Below are 19,006 nucleotides of genomic sequence, written 5' to 3' on the forward strand. Positions count from 1 at the left end.
TCTCTGAATTTAGTGCCTAGAAATACAACAGCCTCAGCAACTTGTTATCCAAATAGTTTAGGGATCCATGCTGGGTGGGGCCCAGAAGGTGTCAGAATGACTTCTCAGGAGCTTTTGATATTGCTGTGGTCACCCCAAATGGATGGGGAACTGGAAGGCAACATAGGGCAAGTGTGCTGCCTTTTTTTCTTTGGACAATGTTCAGACCTGTTTCAGCCCTTCCGTTGGTGGCTTAACCATGAAAAGAATATGAATCAAGGTGTTGTATCAGAAAGCCTTTTGTGGGATTTTGAGGTGCCGAAAGTGTGCTGTGGCCTAGTGCTACTAAGATGCTTTAGAAATGGGACTGATCCCTTTCTCCACATTTCTGTCCCAGGAGTGCAGAGATCTCCACTGAGCCTTCTCCTCAGGGTATGGAAGGAAGTGCTTTCAGGGCACAGGAGTTGTCTAGGTACTGCCTGGAGCTGGGGATGCCAAATTGGAGCAGAGAAAGCCACTGCTTACAGTCCTATAATACATGAAGCCTGAGCAGGATCTGGGACTCTTTGGCTGCATTAGATGCTTGGATCACCAGAAGACACTACTGAGGCTTCCTCAAGCTGCAGGTGCTGTGTGAGAAGTCCCTTCCTCTGTGCCAATGGCAGTTGTCCCAGAGAGCAGGGCCTGGCTGGAGGCCTTCCTTGTGCTGGACTCTGAAGAGGCCATTGGCAGTCCATCCCAGTGGGAGCTCACTGCTTTAGTCTTCATTTTACTCTTCCGTTTGCAAAAAGCATTCCGGCTGTGGTGCCTGCCATTGAGCATTTTGTGTTTCCAAGGGTTGTATCGTCCTTCTCAGTGTGCCTGTGTCTCTCCCCACAGCTCAATCACCCAGACTTGGTGGAAGGACTTGTGCTGATTAACATTGATCCATGTGCAAAGGGCTGGATTGACTGGGCAGCATCCAAGGTGAGATTTTCCTTTCGTTGTGCATCTCCTCTCTGCAGTGCTTAATGAACAGTGTGTAGAGGAAGAAGAAAAAGGACAGAGTACAGGAATTTGTCAGTTTATGGCCAAAACTGCACAATCTTATCTCCATCTCTGCTACAGTCTGGGGGTAGTACAACTTTCACAGTAGGAGCAGGAGTGGATGTGATCACGTGTAGATGAGAAATCCTGGTAAACTCCCTGGAGATGAGCGGCTACTGAGTATTCAGCTTTCCTCTGACTTAGTAGCTGTGCTTATGGACTCCATTTGGCTGAGGTTGAATGAGTCTTTTAGTCATTTTGTTATTCTGACCACTTACAGTTATTAAGGGTTTCAGGTTTCTGGAGAGCTTGCATGGGCTCCTTTGAAGAGTTGCACACCCATCCTCCCTTCCCCCCACCCCCACCGAAAGAAAAAGCTTCAGGCATTTATTTTATAATAGTTTTCCTTGTTATTGTCATTAATCTGAGGTGTTGCTTTGGAATTTGTAATGAAACAGTATTTTTCAGTTCCTCTCCCTCCTCCTTATTCATGGTTCCTCTTCAGTTTTCAGGCTGGACAACCAACATAGTGGATATTGTCTTGGCACACCATTTTGGCCATGTAAGTAACCAGCAGCTGTTTATGTTGCCCAGGCTACTGTACATGGAACTGTACTTTTTTATGCACATGCTCTGAAATAGCTCTAATCCACCAAATAAGGGCTGCTACAGATAGTGCCATTTGTGCTGGGCAAACTTGCATCAGCACTTCACATTTGGTTTCAGTAGAGGCAAACCAGTGCTTCCTGAGAACTTTGCTACAACAAGCCTTCTGTTTGGAATTTGTTAGCTGACATCCAGCAAGCTCATGGAGCAACTGATAGGGTTTGTGCCACATGCGCATAGTATGTGATTTGCAGCAGATCAGTCCCTGACCTGAAGCCTTCCTGTAACATCAAACATCAGCACCGGAAGGTGGAGGGGGAGGGTCACTTAGCTTCCTCCTACTTTGAGCACACACTGTTCTCGACCTACTTTGGGACCTCTTCATTATATATAGTGCTTCCTTGCATTTCCTTTTCTCTCTCTTTAATCAGAATGCAATTTCTTTGTAGAACTGGGTGATGGAATGCGATTTTTCCCTGGTCTTGGGGTTTACCTATAAAGCTTTGCTTCTTTAATGCTAATTCTAAGTGGAGAACTTTTGTATAACAGAAAGAATTTTACCCATGTAAGCATTAGTGAGGTTCAGGAGTCAGCTGACCCCCATCCCAAAGATACCTTTATACCCCCGCAGTATCATATGTGCTACTGTTTGTAAAGGTATAGCTGCCTGGTGAGGCCTCTTCTAAAGTGCTGTGTCCAGTTCTGGGCTCCCCAGGACAAGAGAGACGTGGAGCTACTGGAGAGAGTCCAGCATAGGGCTACAAAGATGATCAGAGGGCTGGAGCACCTGCCCTCTGAGGAACGGCTGTGAGAGCTGGGCCTGTTTAGCCTGGGGAGGAGAAGACTGAGGGGGAATCTTACCAATGTGTATGAGTACCTGAAGGGAGGGTGTCAAGGGGACAGGGACAAACTCTTTTCAGTTGTCCCATGTGACAGGCCAAGAGGCAAAGGGCACAAACTGAACCACAGGAAGTTCTGCCTGAACGTGAGGAGGAATTTCTTCGCTGTGAGAGTGACGGAGCACTGGAACAGGCTGCCCAGAGAGGTGGTGGAGTCTCCTTCTCTGGAGATCTTCAAGGCCCGCCTGGATGCAACCCTGTCTAAGATGCTCTAGGTGACCCTGCTGAGCAGGGAGGTTGGACTAGATGATCTCCAGAGGTCCCTTCCAACCTTACTGATTCTATGATTCTATGATTATTCTGTACTGCACTTAAACAGTAATGTTGCAGATACATATAGCGATAGTGTAGCCTGGGTACTAATGTGGTTTGGGATTGTTGCCCTGTGCATTATTGTTCACCAGAGTGAATGATGTATATGGAGCCAGTTCATGGCTCAGTATTTTTATGAAGATCATTTCTTACAGGTTATTTTTGCATGTAAAAAAAGATAATGTACATTGTCTTTCAATTCTTCTGTTTCTGTACAGGAAGAACTGCAGGCAAATCTAGATTTGATCCAGACATACAGGCTCCATATTGCGCAGGACATTAACCAAGATAACCTTCAGCTGTTTCTCACCTCATACAACAGGTACAGGACATTTTTTTACCTGTTTGATTCAGATTTACTCCCATACCCTCCCTGCCACTGAGTGCCAAGGACAAGTACACAAACAGCAAGAGGGAGCAGGAGAGAAGCTACTCAGTAGTTTTGCGAACTGTATATTATTGTAAAGAATCTTATGCTATGTGAGCTTCTGTCTTAAGCTTAATCCTCAGCCATTCTCCTGAGCCAAGCTCAGCCTCATGCCTGGATGCACCTTTGAGAATTCAGTGGATCTTTTCTCTAAACACTCAGCAGACTTGTAATCAGTGCATGGATCCTATTTTCTGATGGTGACTACTGCAGCTCCTGAGCAGTTTCTGCTCATGGCATAACACAGGGAGCGGTAGCCTGCTGCCTGGGTGCCAGAGCCAGCACACAGTTAGATTTTGAATGTTCCCACTCTAATCAATTTCCTCTGTTGGTTTGATGGAAAAATTGTTCTACTTTGTCTTCTAGCCGTAGAGACCTGGAAATTGAGAGACCAGTTCTTGGCATCAATGAAAATACGGCAAAAACACTCAAGTAAGTTACTGTGAATCGACCTGTATCAGTTCCATACTATGAAGTTTCTTTTGCAGAAGGACTGCAGCTTCTCAGCAAAAACCTCTGCACCAGCACTGGGAAGGCTATTCATACAGTCCCAGGCTTTGATGCAGTGCTGTCAGCTAAGTGGGGCGGGGAGGTGTCTGGAAGCGCTTTTATTAAGAGTGTGTTGGGGTTCTTCTGAAAGCAGGATCAGAGGAGTAAGTATGTCCTGCTAGCAGTCACCACACTGTAATGTGCTGAGCTATCGGTTCATTTAATTGTTCAGTGTTTTTCAGTAACCTATTTCATGTTGCTGTGTAACAACCAAAAATGTTCTTAGATCAATTAAAATGATTTTTTATTATTATTTTTAGGGATGCGGGATTTTGTTTTTTGCCTCAGACCACCTTCTACTCCACCCCCAAATATTATTTGCAAACCTCCCAGAGACAGTAATGCAGGGTTGGGGAGCATGTGATAGCTCCCATTTTAGTAGTGACTCTTTTATCTGAGAGGGGATAGTCTATGGAGAGAGCAGGGTATACCTGAGAAGGAACAGACGATTCAGTGATGATCAGCACAGAGGAAGTAAAAAAAATAAATAAATTTCTAAGTTTCAAGCAAGAGATCAAAAGGGACAAACCATCTCAAGCCTGTAAAGCACATGGAGACTGGGAATTGCAGTGCTGAGGCAGGATGCCTGGGCTGGGCTAGAGGCTGCTGCGCAGACTCTGCTGTTGACTTCTTGGCAATTGTATGCACTTCTGCTCCTGCCAGTCCCATGAAATGTTTTAGGTATCCACAGCAGAACACTCTAGATGCTGCTAAACTGAAAGAGGTGGATTTTCCTCTGCTCTGAGCACAAGGAAAATCTATCATTCAAATCCTGCTTGGTCTCCAGGCAGAGCAATCTCTCTGGCACATAACAGCACCTAAACTGCTGCTCTCTGTCTTGCAAGCAGCTGTAAGCTGCAGAGCACTTCACTGAAGTGATTCAAAGGAATCTGTCAATCCTTAAAATAATTTCTGTAGAAGTTTGGACCTCTGTGCCAATAGACTTGCCTCTCAGTCTCCCAGTTCTTAGGGCTAGTCCACTGGCTCTGTGGTCTGTGCCTCACAGACTCTCTAGTATAATTTTTGCCATTTGATCAGCACACCAAAGTGCGGTCTCTAGTATGATCCTTTCTTACCTTTACCTGTAAATAAATACTCTAAATTCACAGCCACTTGGCCAGTGGCCTTCTGTGTATGTTTTACAGGTTGAATGTTAACTTTTCCACTAGAGGCTTTAATATCATGACATTTTTCAATATACTCCTGACATAGTTTGTATTTCTTTCTAAAATTCAAGTTGAAATAAAGTGCTGGCCAGTAGCCTGTCTCAGAGGCATTAAACACCATTGGATGTGGTTATTCTTAAATTCCCAACATACAGACATTCAGTCCTGGGAACGTGTTCCCTGTTGCAACCCAGGATGGTGCTTCTTCCAGCTCTAACCATATCTTTTACCTCACTTGTGCAATGGTAGTGGTAGTTGGTGTGCGTGAGAGGGATGGTATAGATAGATACACGTGCATCTGTACCTTGGAGGAGGTTTTGGTATAACAAAATGCCATGATGTGGTAGCGGGTAAGACTTGTGCGTAGCATTATTAACCTTTGATAAGGCATACAAAGGCATACATAAGGTGTACGTAAGGCGTACAAAGCTCAGCCTCCTTTGGAAGTCCTGTAGAGGCACTGAGAGTAACATGTCGTCTTTGGCTTTTGGCCAGGTGCCCTGCCTTGCTAGTAGTTGGTGACAGCTCACCTGCAGTGGAAGCAGTGGTATGTATATACGGACTCTTTCCTTGCATGACATTAGCTCCAGAAAGCCTTTAGCAGACCTGCCTTACCCAGGGGTGCTTTGATCTTGCCCAAAACTAGCCACAAAAAGTGGCTCTTTGTCCAAAGTTCCTCTCTAGTCTCCTAACAATTAAAAACCATCAGCTGTTGGTGGGAGAGGCACCCAGTTGGCTCTGCAGGGCATCTCTAAGATGAAATGAGTAGGATCTCAATAAGAGTCCTTGTGCCCAAACATCTTGCTCAGGTAGTGGTACCACAAAGGCCCCCTTTCAGAACCCCGTGTCTTTCCCTGAGATGTGCCAGGCTACTGCTTGGAGTTCAATTTTCAAGTCATGAATTACTGTTCACTTGCTGAGGCTACCCAAGGTTTAAAAAAAGCAGGGTAACTCCAACCCCTGTGGTGGGTAATAAGAGCTCTACAAAGGTAGAGCCTCATAGGGAAGGCAACGCTCAATAGCATCTCCTTCCTGTTATAGTCTCTGCAGACAACTTCCTACTTTCCTCCCAGCACAGTTACAAATGTAACATTGGCCAGTGCAGAGTGGTTGGGGTGGATGTTTCTCCTGCCCTTCAGTCACTGGGTGTGGGGTGATTAGATTTTTGTGAACAAGAGGAATTTCCTTAGAAACCTTGGAAGAGTGTAGGAGACTCCCAGAGGAACAGCTTGGACCTAGGAGTTGTACATGGAGAACTGCTGCAGGGCTTTTCCTAATCATGGCTCATTACTTTTCCATCAGTCTTTTGTTCACACTGGAAAATCTGGAAGTCTGAGGAGCCTATCAAGTTCTGATTTTGCTGGCATAATATCCCTGAGGATTCTTGTCGCTTCCCAGCCCACAGTTGGGAGAAGGGATTTGGCTTTCTGGACCCTGGCTCGCCTCTCTGATTGCCTATGTTTCCAGCCCATGATAATTTTCCCTGCTGAGGCTGCTTTTCCTATGAGGCCCTGGCCCTGACAGATTCCCTGAGTGCAGTGGGCCTACAGAGAAGAGGTGACTGTGCCACCTTGCCTGGCTGGGGGACTAAATGATATTCCTCTGTGCTGCATTGCACAAAAGTCTTCCCTCGGAGTCCAAACTGTCAGAGCCCTGGGGATGCTCCAGTGTTTCACAGTGCAACGTAATCTGTTATCCAAAACCTGTGGACATTTCCCTTTGAGATCACAGTGCCATCTCTCAGAACTGTGACATTATGTCACTGCAAGATCCCTTTGGATGGGAACACCTGCCATTCCTCCTTGTGTCTTTCATTCATTGTTCTCTTCCTACATGGTGCCAGCTTTCTTGCTAAGTTCTTCCTGGCTTCAGAGAAGTGCCCCTTGGTGAGGGCAATCATTGCCTCCATTGGAGCAGCTTCCTAACATCTTGTGTCTGACTTTTCAGGTTGTCTGTGTGATGCCATGTCCCTCTTTCCTCCTTTAATTTTAGGTTGAATGTAATTCACGGCTCGACCCAACCAAGACTACCCTTCTGAAAGTAAGTGCCATTCCAAAATCATTCCAGTCTGCTTCTGAGGCCACCTCTATTTAGGTACTGGCCCTTCATACATTTAGCTTTAAGAGGTTTCTGGACACTCCTTCTGGGCTATGTCCTCTACTGTATGGAGACAGACTCAGAGTTTTTTTGTGAAAGGATCCCTGATTCCCTACTTTAAGACCAATTCTCTGTTGTCTTCAACTGGCAAATGGCAGGAAAGACCTGTTGTGAACTGGCAGAGGTACTCTGCCCCCACCCTGCTATCTGTCAGCAAAAACACCACATTTCTAACTACATTTCTAACTTCGTACTAGTCCACCATCCTCAGCTGTCACTGCGGAAGTGGACCAAGCAGCTGCTGTACAGAAGTGTGAAATGACAGTTTTGGGAAGAGTGACTGGATGATCTAGGAAGGTGGAGGGTTATTCTTGGGTTCCTACAATGTGACCTGAGATTGCTTGGCAATGCAGCCCCCAAGATGCCTTCAGCAGCAGCCACCAATAAGATATATCCTTAGGTCTTGCTTTGGCTTTAGAGTTGAGGTGGCAGAAGTGTGCCTCGTGGCTGTGCAGTCTGCTCCCTCAAACCCAGTGCGGGGGCAGTGCTGCTGCACTTCCAGGATGAGGATTATCAGATGGGAAGAATGGTTCAACCTCCCTTTTATTCCTTGTTGCAGATGGCAGACTGTGGGGGCCTGCCCCAGGTTGTTCAGGTAAGAAACACTAGCTCTCCCTCTGAAATTGCTTTGTATAAACAGTCTTGCTCTGCTTACACTAAAACCTCATCTTCTGTGTCCACAGCCTGGGAAGCTGACTGAAGCTTTCAAGTACTTTGTGCAGGGAATGGGCTACAGTAAGTGACAAATACGATTTTCTGTTTCGAAGCAGGGTTGTTTTGGGGGAACTGAACCCTTCTGGTCCATCTGAGCCCATTGACATCTGTGTCCCCACCTGTGAGTTAGTATGGTTGTCAGGAGATTCATCTACACTAGAAAATTAACTAGCGTGCTAAGAAGTTTTAGAAAACCGATGCTGCTCTGTGATGTGCATTTAATCCACACTGAGGCCAAAGTGGTGACCCCCTTTTTGGTTGCTGGTGTTGGTAAAACATTGCAAGTCCTTGTTTGTCCCAGTCAGGAAAAGCATGCTACTGAAGACAATAAATCTTCTTTGCTGGCTACGTACCTTCTCTAGAGGAGAAGGAATTAGCAGTAAAGCATCACAATTGTGATAGGTACGTGAGAGCTCTTTTCTTCCTTCTCAGACATACCTATTTGTTTTAGATTTTCACTGCACTGAGGGACAGCGATATCCTCAAATTGGAATCCTCTAATTGCAGAATAAGTGTGTGCCTTCTGAGATACTCTGCAAGCCCAAATGGAGCTGTGCTTTGATCTAGTCCATGCCCTGCTTCCTCCTTGTACTTGGAGTCAGAAGACTGTTTTCTGAGTGTGTCAGGCTGAGAGCTGTTTAGTTCCTGTAACATCAGTACTCCAGAGATTGGCAGACTTCACAAGAAGAACTTCGTAGTGGACTAAATCAACTCTGTCTCCATTGCAGGCACTTTGGCACAGCTCTCCGTCTTGTCTGCCAGGGGACAGGGCTAGGAGTTCCCTTCTGATGGATGAACCTTCAAAATCTGGAATTATGGGAGGGGTCAGTTCATGTGGCTGGGTAATAGCTAAGCATGACCACTGTGGGAGCTGTGACATTCCCCAAGCTCACTGGTCTTCCCCTGAGTGGAGGTGCTTTGCTAAATCATGAGCTTCAGGGCTCGGAAGAAATTGTCCTTTCCCCTAGAGCTAGATGTAGTTGACATGAACACAAGGCTGCTGCTGGCCAGAAGAGCCTGATCCTGCAGAGGAGGATGCTGGATGAGGAGGGCTCCCTCAGCCTCACAGGCTGAGAGCATTTCCATGGTTAGGTCTGATTGTTGTCTCTGGTGTTAGATTTGACCAGTACTGTCATCAGATCAAGGACTTCAGCAGGACTTTGGGATTCAGAATTTTTGCCAACTGGATGTGCAGTGCTGAGGGGAGAAGAAGGGTCATTTTCTACTTTCAGAATTAGTAACCAGTCTCAGAGAGATCTGTTTTCCTGACTTTGGTGGGAAAGATTGTTAGGGCCACTGAGTGTGGGCCAGCAAGGCCTCCTTTCTCAGAGGAGGGGAACGAGAGAAAAAAGTCTTGCTTGCTACTTCTAGAAAGGCAGAAACCACTTCCCCAAGGACTATTCTGGTTACTTCTGCATGTCAACTACAGCAGCTGGACCTGTTATGTGGCTGCTGCAGGTAGAAGGAAATGCCTTGTAGCAGACCTGTAGCAGAAATCTGATGCGGTCAACTCAAGGAAAGACTCTAAAAAATTTGTTCAGTGTCTGGAACTGCAGAGTATGCCTCAGTTTCCCTGCCTTAACAAAATAGCATCTCTGTTGACTCGTGGTGTATACAGTGGGGAGGTAGAGTCACCAGATACATTGCAGTTTTTAGCCAGTAAGGCATTGATTAGATCTGGCCCTAATCAGATTTTTGAGGCAACTTGGCATTGCCCTGAGATGCTTATTATTAGCAGCTATTTTCACTAGTGCTGGGAGCTCTCAGTGCAATGTGTGAGCTGGGAACAGAAGGAAAGGTAGCTGGGGATCCCAGGAGCAGTGCAGGTACTAGTCACGCCCTGCAACTAATTGGCTCTTTCCTGTATTCATCCCTTTCCTTGTCTCATGTTGTTTCCAGTCCCTTATGTGCAGCTCAACCACCTAAGCACTGAGTCAGGTACCTTGAACTGTGCATCCGGCTCGACCCAAATCTGTGTACTGAATTGAATGATTTTTCGGGTGCATTGCTCTGTCTCAGCATGTCCTGCTGGCCTGCTATGGGCTAGGCTGATCCGTTGTACAATGTGTATGCTATGGTTTTTCACCTTTCATTTGTATTTTGTTGATTGTGCATGATTTCAGCTCTGTGGGTTTTTAGAGCGAAGAGACTAACTTTCAAAAGGTCATCTGTACAACAGCTGCCTTGATTTGCACAGACACTCACCATGACTGCACTTGCAAATGTTCAGTTATGCTTCTGGCATTTGCTCACTTGGGACCTTTTGAAATTGGGCCTTAAACATCTTGCTTTAGACATGCAAAAACTAAATTTTGGCAGTGAATAGTGAGTTTTCTTCCTGAGGGTATAGCTCTTCTTGTGCTTACCCAGTGATACATATTTGAGTGACTGATTCTTGCTCTGCACCTAAGAACTTCCTCCTTTTATAAGTCCCCCTTTTGTTCTTTCTTGCAGTGCCAGCAGCTAGTATGACCAGGCTGATCCGCTCGCGTACTCACTCCTCCTCTAGTGTGGGCTCTGGGGAGAGTGTCCGCAGCCGGTCTCATACCAGCAACCATGGTGAAGGAAGTGTTGGAACCCCAGAAGCGATTGATCTCCAGGAAGCACCTCAAACTATGGAAGTATCCTGTTAAGCGGGAGACTCTCTTCTGGATTCAGACAACTCCACTTGCCTCCAGTGAACCCACTCAGCATTTCATCCAACATGGCATTAACTGTTCTCTCTAACTTGTGCATGCCCATCTGAGCTGCCACCTCCTTGGTAGTCTGTACTTGGCATTACTTTGGTCCTTTCTGTATTCCCTTGGCATCAGAGCCTCTTTAAAACTCATTACCATTCCGCAGTCTTAGTAAGTCATGTTACTGTACATGCTGATACCACCTCCTGTCTGTGCTGTATATCAATCCAGATGACAGCCATTGTCTCCCCCTTTCATTTAAATATAATTTCTGTGGCTTTGTGAGGTTTAGAATTGCTTTCTAGTTGTGCTTCTGCTAAAGGACCCTTGTGGTGCAGTTTGTATGATGTCTGTGGGATGCAGGAAAGCAAGACTATGATGGTGTGAAACTCCAGCCATCAGAGGTGGGCAGTGCTCTCCTGCAGAGCTGTACCTGGAGGGCAGAACCCACCAGAGGGTCTTTGGATTCCCCAGACTCTTGGCATGCCGAGCAGTCCTGGGGAGAACAAATGGTCAGAAATACTGTCTTGGTCTCATCTCTGTATGTGTGTTAAGAAGGAGTAGGATGATTTCTTACCTGAGCCTCCTGAAAGGGCAAAGCAATTAACAAGTTAACTTACACTAACCAAGGTGCACTTTTCAACAGAGTACAAGGGATTAAACGACAGCAGCCCTGGCTTCCAGACTGCCTCTGCTGACCCACCAGAACTCTCCTGCAGCAGTTTTTGCAGGAGGGCCAGATGCAGATAAGATAACCCTTAGTCACTATTTCTGGTTATTAGACCATCTTCCCTGGTGCAGGAAGCAGGAGTTAGCTTCAACTAAGTTGTGAAATGGGCAGCAATGCCCCCTTGCAGGGGGAGATCCAGAGATCTCCTGCACTGCCAGCTCTGCTTCCCACTGCTGCTATCCCCGGGCAGGGTGTCTGCACAGGCTATTAAATGAGCCTGAAGAAATACCAGTGAATGTAAATGACTCTTACCAGACGCACGTCTCTTACACAAGCCAGAAGTGTGAGCAGTGAATGTCTACTGCAGGTACTGGTTATTGTCTTCATCAAATTCACAGTTCTGCTGCCTTTTTGCATCTGGCTGGATCAGAGGCAAATGCCTGCTGTGTGCCAGGGTCTAGCTGTTAAATGGGAGAAAAGGGATAAGTGGCCAGGCTAATATAGGTCTCTTGAAAGACAAGCAAGACATCCTTTCTTAACTGTTGAGCAGTCCTGACTCAGTGGGAGCCAGCTCCTCCAAGGGTCACACTTAAGTTCTGCTCCATTTCAGGTAGGGAATGGGACTGGGAGGCTCTGCCTGAGGGGGACTTTGTACCAGTTATTAAATAAAGCTATAACTGAGTTTCATTGTTAACCTGTCTGCTTGCGTTGTTTCTACTGGGAGGACCTGGCACTGCTGCGGGTTTCATCAGTTTTGGTGTCTCCTGCTGGGAAAAGTGAACTATTTTCCATGGAAGGAGTAACATTGGCCACCTCTTCCCAGAGGCTCCTTTGCAGACATGAGGAATCAGATGTGGTCAGGCTGTCCAGGTGATATGGTATCCCTCGGAAGAGGCTGTTCAATGGTGTTGGAGAGTTGGATTCTGCTAAAATGCCAACTTTTGCTGTTTGACGGCATGGAAAGTTTGCCACAAAATGGAGACACTGCCAAGAATTGCCTTCAAACAAACAAGTGTACTAAGGGTTGTCTTCCCGGTGAACAGCATGCGTTACTGATGTAACTACAAAGTTAACATGTAAACCCTGTGAGAAGGCAGTTGTGACGTGAAAATACGGAGGGTAGTTTGGAAATCAGCATAAGCTGCTGAGCGTGAGTGCTTCTGTGGCAGGACTTAAATCCCTGTAACGGCTCTGGCCTGCTGCTGCCTCCATGTCCGCTGTGGGTCACAGGTTTCCTGGTGTGTGCCAGCCAGATGCAGACAGAGTAATGCTGTGCGGCAAGTTCTTCAATATAACGGTTTCTTTAGCTTCTGCTTTTCAGGTCCAGTTTTTGCTTTCAAGTTTCAGATGTCGGTCCCCTTAGGCTCACAGTAAGCTGCTTGGGATTTAAGAAGGGTTAAGCTGTTGGTCGTAAATGAACCCCAGTTCTGCTGTCAGACCCCCCAAGGCTGGACTCCGGCAGCCTCATGCCTTGGGCTTCCTAAAGACCTTTCACAAAGTTCTGTGCAAGAAATGTCGTTTCAGGAAAGGAGGTGGAGAAAGAGTAGGAAATATTGGCCAATTGTATAAATGAGTAGCAAAGTCACAAAATTATTAATTGAACAAAAAATGTAAAAGTAAGTAAGTAAGTAAGTTCTATAGAAGACAGGAATCCCTAGAGGACACGTCAAAGAGACCAGACCATCAAATACCACATTAAATTTGATGTTGCTGAATGCAAAGAAGCCACATATGCAAAAAAACCCTCAACCCTGTATGTACAGCAGTGTTTTATTGCCAGTTAACTACACAAAGAAGCAGCTGGACATAAATATACACAGGCTTCTTGCCCAAATTCCCGTAGGCAAATACAGAAACAACCCAAAGGAAAAGTAAGCACGATAATGAAATGACAATAAAAGGAGTTAGAGGAAGTAATAGCCCCAAAAGGGATGATGCACGTTCACCAGATCCTGATGCTGATGATGTGCTGATGGAAACACCGCGGTCCGTGCTGCTGCGGGCTGAGGGTGCTGCCGCGTGGCTGCTCGGGGGCTGGGGGCTGGCTAAGGGGTTGGAGCGCTTGGCGGCATGTGGAGCTGGGGCAAGGAGGAGGCAGCAGTAATCACGCGCCCTTGAGAACTCGAGGAGGGAGCTGAGCCACCCTTGTGAAACCGTGGTGGAAGCTAAAAGTTGCCATCCAGGCCCTTAAAATGAGTGAGTGAGTAAGTGAGTGTGAGAGAAAGAGAAAAAGAGAGAAAAGAGAGAAAAGAGAGAAAAAGAGGAGAAAAGAGAGAGAAAAAGAGAGAAAAAGAGAGAGAGAGAGAGAAAGAGAGAAAAAGAGAGAAAAGAGAGAAGAAGAGAAAAGAGAGAAAGAGAGAGAGAGAGAGAGAGAAAAAGAGAGAAAAAGAGAGAAAAAGAGAGAGAGAGAGAGAGAGAGAGAGAGAGAGAGAGAGAGAGAGAGAGAGAGAGAGAGAGAGAGAGAGAGAGAAAAAGAGAGAGAGAGAGAGAGAGAGAGAGAGAGAGAGAGAGAGAGAGAGAGAGAGAGAGAGAGAGAGAGAGAGAGAGAGAGAGAGAGAGAGGGGGGGGGGGGGGGGGGGGGGGCGCTCTCCAGCAACAGCTGCTTGGCGTTGCTTCAGCACCCTCAGGACTTTTTATTGTTGGTGGTGGGTTTTTTTTGTTTGTTTGTTTGTTTTTAACAGCTGGCAGCCTCATGCCCACATCACTTATCGGGGCCCAGCCAAGCCCATGCTGTTGTGGTGAGTAGTAAAAGAAGAAAACCATCAGTGCGGCGGCTGTTCACGTCACAGGAAACGCTCGGTGCTTGTGGCTTAAGAGAGCACCAGGCGCCAGCTCTCGCGCTGCTCATAGCAGCACCCGCTCCAGCACCTGAAAATGCCCAAGCCTTAAGGAGAGGGTGGAGGAAGCAGCTGGTAGGAGCCAGAGGGGAGATTGCACTGTACTAGGGAGCCCTACTCCATTGGGGGCCCTGCTGCACTGGAGATACTCACTGCACCTGGGGAGACCCGCTGCAGCCAGGGAGCTCCACTGTGTCCAGGGAGACCTGCTGTGCCCGGGGGGGAGGCCCACAGCATCTGGGAAGACCCGCTGCACCCAGGGGGACCTGCTGCGCCCAGGGAGACACACTGCGCTCAGGAGACTGTGCTGTGCCCAGGAGGACCTGCTGCACCCAGGGAGATCGGCCATCTCTAGGAAGACCTGCTGCACCCAGGGGACTCTGTACAGCAGGAGCCCCCCCACCCCCCCCCCCCCCAAAAAAAAAAAAAAGAAAAAGAAAAAGAGAGAGAAAAAAAAAAAAAAAAACACCACAGCAAACCACTGCAGCCCAGCCCGGCCGATGCCTGCCTAGCTCTGAGGGCTCCTGCATGATGCTAACTGCACCAAGCAGCACGTAAGTGGGGTTTGCCCCATCAAGGACAGCAGTGGGGCTGGAGGGCATGGGTTGGGGGGGGTAGGGGGAGGCAGGACCTGAGTCCCACTGCTGGCATGGGTGCTTGGGGCACAGCCATGTGTTGCTCTGGTTGCTCCTCTGCTAGTGCCGGGGCCACGGGCAGGGGCTGAAGTGGGGCTGCTGCAGGAGGAGGTGGGGACCGTGGCCCCCGGCGCTGGTGGCCCGGGCAGGAACAGCCCTGGCCCGGGGGGGGGGGGAGGGAAAGCACCGCTCTGCAGGCCGTCGGGCCGCCAGTGCCAGTCCCCGGAGGCAGCGGCCCCGGGTGGTTTCCTCAATGGGCTCCCCAGGGAGCCGCTCAGCAGCCGCAGGGGCCCTGCTGGCCCCCGGGAGCAGCCAAGCGGGCGACCGCCAGCCAGGCGCAGCCCTGGGCCGTGCGTGACCCTTGCTGTGCCCCACAGCCCGTGCCGGCCGGAGGCCAGTGGCGGGCGCTGAGCCCCGCCAGCGCCGCCACGAATGGGCAGCCTGCCCAGCCGGGAGAAGCAGCCCCGCAGCCTGCCGGCAGCAGCAGCGGGCCCTGCGCAGCCCCAGCAGGCAGGTAAGTGCTGCCGGCCTGGTTGGCACCATGGCAGGGCGTCTCACCGCTGCCTCCCTGCGAGACGTTGGGGCGGGGGGGCAGGGGGGGGGGGGTCTCGGAGGGCCAGCGCTGAAGCCTCCGACGCTTTCTGCAGCTCCAGGCAGCTTCCTGGCACTGGCCACGTGCGACTTCCCCGCTGGTGGGGAGGCAGTGGCCGTCGTGAGGATGGGGGAGCAGCTGCGCGTCCTCTCTGAGTAAGTCCCTTGGCCCCAGCCCCGTCTCCTGCCGCCACCGGCAGCGCCTTTGTGGCACCCCAGCCACCGCGGGACGTCCCGGCCTCCTTTCCCACAGGGACGGCGAGTGGTGGCTGGTGGTGTCCATGGCATCCGGCCGGGAGTGTCACATTCCCAGCAGCTGCGTGGCCAAAGTCTGGCACAGGTAGGTGCCAGGCACCTGGCCTGAAGGCGCGTTTGGGCTGGGGCGTCGTGCCAGCCCTGCGCCACGGGGCTTGCTCAGGGCACATGGCCACTGCAGCCCCGCTCGGGCAGCTCTGGCCTTCGGCTCCCAACCCGGGGCGCCCAACGGGCCCCGTGCAGCCACGTGTCCCCCCATAGCGGGGAGATGCTGCGCCGCCTGCCCAGACCCTGCCACCTTTCGCAGGTGGCTGTACGAGGGCATCAGCCGGGAGCAGGCGGAGAAGCTGCTCCTCCGGCCTTGCAACCACAGCGGCTCCTTCCTGGTAAGAGCGAGCCAGACGAGGAAAGGTGAGGGCCCTGCGCGGCGGCAACCGCAGGCGGGGGGAGGAAGGGGCTGCACCAGGGGCTGCGCCGGCCCCTTATCACCCTGAGGGCCTCTGCTCAGCCAGCCAAGCCCCACGGCCACTGCTGTGGGCGCCGCAGCCGCCGGAGGGCTCAGGGCGGCCCAAGAGCACGGCCCCCAGGATGGAGGCACCAGGAGCCCCGCAGGGGCTCCTGGCGGGGGAGCAGCTCTGTCCCGGATGGCCCCCGACACACAGCAGGGGCCCCAGGGTGGCCCCATGGCGCACTAAGCACCACTGGGGGCCTGATGGCTGCGGCCATGCACCCACCCTTGCAGACTGCTACTCGTTGTCGGTGCGGCGCACTGAGCGCGCCTCCTGGGACTCGGTCAAACACTACCGCATCCACCGCCTGGAGAACGGCTGGCTCTACATCTCGCCCCGGCTCACCTTCCCCAGCCTGCATGACCTGGTGGACTACTACTCTGGTAAGGTCTCCGGCCACCTTCCGCTCTGCGGCCACGCCGGGAGCGAAGGCGTTGTCGTCCATGGGTTCGCGTCTGGCTCCAGATGCCACAGGGGCTGGAGCTGGCGGGGAACCATCCCAATGCTCTTGGCTTCCTGTCCAGAATGTGGGGATGGGCTCTGCTGCCTCCTCAAGGAGCCCTGCTACCTGGAAGGGGCAAGACAAGCACCAGCCCTGGGCCTGCCTCCGCCGGTAGTCGTCCAGAAGCCAGCTCTCAACTGGGACAAGGTGGACGGGTAGGGGCAGCCGGGCATGGGGGTGTGTTCAGTGTCTCCTGCCGTCGTGGGGGACGCGCAGGGCTCCAGACGAGCCGCCCACTCATGGCCCCTTCTTCTTTCTGCTCACAGCTCCGTCTTGTTCTCGGAGGCCACAGCCCTGCCGGAGGAAGATTCGCCCATCAGCCTGGGCCTGCGGGAGGCCCTCAGCTCCTACCTCCTCCTGACGGACGAGGCGCCGCCGGACAGCGGCCCTGCCGAGAAGGGGAAGCGTGGGAAGAGCAGCTGAGCGCAGGGCCCTGCTCTGCCACAAGCTCTGGAACAACCTTCCTGCCCTCCGGAAAACGCTCGCCAGGTGCTTCACCGAGATAACCCATGACAGCCAAGGGAGCCAGGCACCTCGCACTGCCTCCCCGGCCACAGGCCAGGGGGTGAGGACGGCACAGGCAGCAGCACCAATGCTGCAGGGAAAAGGCCTCCAGCGAAAGGCCGGCCGTGCCAGATGCGAGCGCTTTGGCAGCCCCTGCCCAGGAGAGGAGCATGGAGGAAGGGGACAAGGAGGCGGAGGAAGAAACTATCCTTTCATTTTCTCTCAAGTAGCTGACTTTTAAACATTCAAAGACATGAGGATGGGATTGGACTGGGTTTAGGGTTCCTAAAGCGGTCAGGATCCTGTCGGACATCCAGCAATAAACAGTTTACAGCACCTTCCTTAAAGGCTGCCTCCTTCACGGCTCAGGTTTGAGTGGTACGGCAGGAGCCGCCAAGGGGAAGCATGGTGCAGGTTTCCCTAGGCCACCGCCACCAGCCTGGCTGCCCGCTGCTGGCTGGCTCTGCCCCCAGGGACCGCTGCCAGCTTTCCCCAGCGCAGCGAAAGCTGACAGCGAACGGGCCTTGGGCAGCTCCCGCGACATCACTTACCAAGGGCAGGTTATTCTGCTCTGCAGGCTGAGAAATTTTTAACGTTACATTAATGCATTATGGCAACGCAATACGTTTACTGCTATTCCAGCAGATAGATAGCAGAAGAAATGCACCCAGCACGGAAGGGTTAGCTGATCTTTCCTTTTTTTCAGTGAGAAAAGGAAGCATGCAAATACTCACATCCACCTCAGATCTGTGATTCTCTTGGCTACATCAGGCAGGCTAAGTGACTTATTTAAAAGCAATATAAATGATCAAAACAGTAAGATTTCTAAGGCTTAGCTTTCAACAGCCCCCTTACTAGCGAAGAAAGGTCTGGGGAAAGTGCCTTAAACTTCCGCTGTGGTAAAAACTGATGCAGAAGCATCAGCCGCTTTGTAACATCTTTTCCTTCCTTTTTTGGGCTCTCAGATGTTGGTGCAGCAAGACCCCAATTATGCCTTCGACATGCTCGAATCTCCTCTTAATTTTCATGTCTCACTAATTTTGTTTCTGCAAATCCATCATAGCTTTCTCATTTCCTTCCACTTGCTCAGTCTAATTTTACATGCCTACTCGAGCTGTTTGACTCAAACCCAGCTTTCTAACCCGCAGGTGTCTGTCTTTCGGGCAGGGATTGCCCTCCCCTCAAGGGTTACTCCTCAGCCTCTAGCTTGCCCCGCGCCCGGCTGAGACTGCTGCGGTCTCCCCTCAGCAGCACCTGCGCCAGCTCAGAGGACTTTGCTTCCTTTACTTTTACCCTTAGGGCCCATTTTGTGTTAATGAAATCTAGCTTTCTAACAGAGCATTGCGCTTTGGCCATCCTCCCGCCCCGCAGGTTCTGGGACCCGCTCGCGCTGCGGTTACGGTTCCTCTCAGACTTGTGCACGTTGCTTCTTAAACACTAGCCAGGAACTAGTTCAGTTACTGGGAGGAACCAGTGGCAAGAAAACACTTCTCTAGTGCTTGTCCAAGGTTCCTCTTTCCGGACAGACTTCAGGCCTGCTGGAAAACAACTTCACGAGGCCATCAAAGCAGAGCAGCTATGGACAGCAGAGGCTGCTGAGTGCCTGGAGCACAGCACCTTGGCCCCAGCGAGCTGACGCTGGCCGCTTCCTGCCCGTCGCGAGCGCTGACGCTACGTAAGGCACGCAGCGAGGCCCTGGGGGTTGGCAGCTGCAGCCTCGAAAGCAACAGCACTGTCAAAAACCCACTGCAATCACTAGCGAACCTCAGACACAAATCAAGATCCCAACCCAGGTTTTTATTAGCTGAGCAAAGGCAGCCAGCTGCTCCCAACATCTCCTCCCAGTGGTTAGCTCTAGTACAGGACAGCAACGCCCAAAGGAGGGCAGAGCCTGAGGGCCTGTTTCCCCAGGCAGAGGTAGGTCAGTCAGTGTGCACGAACACGGCTGGAAGGGCTGCACACAGACAGAAAACCCAGCGGACAAGCGCGT

At 50.7% G+C, this 19,006-nt stretch overlaps 2 protein-coding genes across 3 annotated transcripts in view; both read left to right on the forward strand.

Annotated features, from left to right (window-relative positions):
- NDRG3 (NDRG family member 3) overlaps window positions 1-11,877 on the forward strand; it is a 65,169-nt gene extending 53,292 nt beyond the window's left edge. For both annotated transcript variants that reach the window (XM_062589585.1, XM_062589586.1), the window contains exons 8-16: window positions 859-945; window positions 1,511-1,567; window positions 3,041-3,144; window positions 3,616-3,681; window positions 5,460-5,511; window positions 6,957-7,004; window positions 7,681-7,716; window positions 7,805-7,856; window positions 10,290-11,877. In XM_062589585.1, coding sequence (XP_062445569.1) covers window positions 859-945; window positions 1,511-1,567; window positions 3,041-3,144; window positions 3,616-3,681; window positions 5,460-5,511; window positions 6,957-7,004; window positions 7,681-7,716; window positions 7,805-7,856; window positions 10,290-10,468 — 681 coding nt within the window. In that variant the 3' untranslated portion in view covers window positions 10,469-11,877. The remainder of the gene's footprint in view (window positions 1-858; window positions 946-1,510; window positions 1,568-3,040; window positions 3,145-3,615; window positions 3,682-5,459; window positions 5,512-6,956; window positions 7,005-7,680; window positions 7,717-7,804; window positions 7,857-10,289) is intronic.
- Window positions 11,878-15,087: 3,210 nt separating this feature from the next.
- SLA2 (Src like adaptor 2) lies at window positions 15,088-17,024 on the forward strand. Its single transcript, XM_062589363.1, has 7 exons — window positions 15,088-15,169; window positions 15,303-15,402; window positions 15,500-15,586; window positions 15,809-15,912; window positions 16,244-16,393; window positions 16,535-16,667; window positions 16,779-17,024. The coding sequence occupies exons 1-7, from the start codon at window positions 15,088-15,090 to the stop codon at window positions 16,933-16,935; spliced, it is 813 nt and encodes a 270-aa protein (XP_062445347.1). The 3' UTR covers window positions 16,936-17,024.
- Window positions 17,025-19,006: the final 1,982 nt, after the last annotated feature.

Source organism: Rhea pennata, chromosome 16, assembly GCF_028389875.1.
Source record: "Rhea pennata isolate bPtePen1 chromosome 16, bPtePen1.pri, whole genome shotgun sequence".
NCBI lineage: Eukaryota > Metazoa > Chordata > Aves > Rheiformes > Rheidae > Rhea > Rhea pennata.

Excerpts from the sequence above, each read along its gene's own strand:
- SLA2 (XM_062589363.1), top strand. The coding sequence starts at position 15,088 with ATGGGCAGCCTGCCCAGCCGGGAGAAGCAGCCCCGCAGCCTGCCGGCA. Across the intron at positions 15,170-15,302 it reads TGCGCAGCCCCAGCAGGCAG|CTCCAGGCAGCTTCCTGGCA; the intron begins GTAAGTGCTGCC and ends CGCTTTCTGCAG. Across the intron at positions 15,587-15,808 it reads GTGGCCAAAGTCTGGCACAG|GTGGCTGTACGAGGGCATCA; the intron begins GTAGGTGCCAGG and ends CACCTTTCGCAG.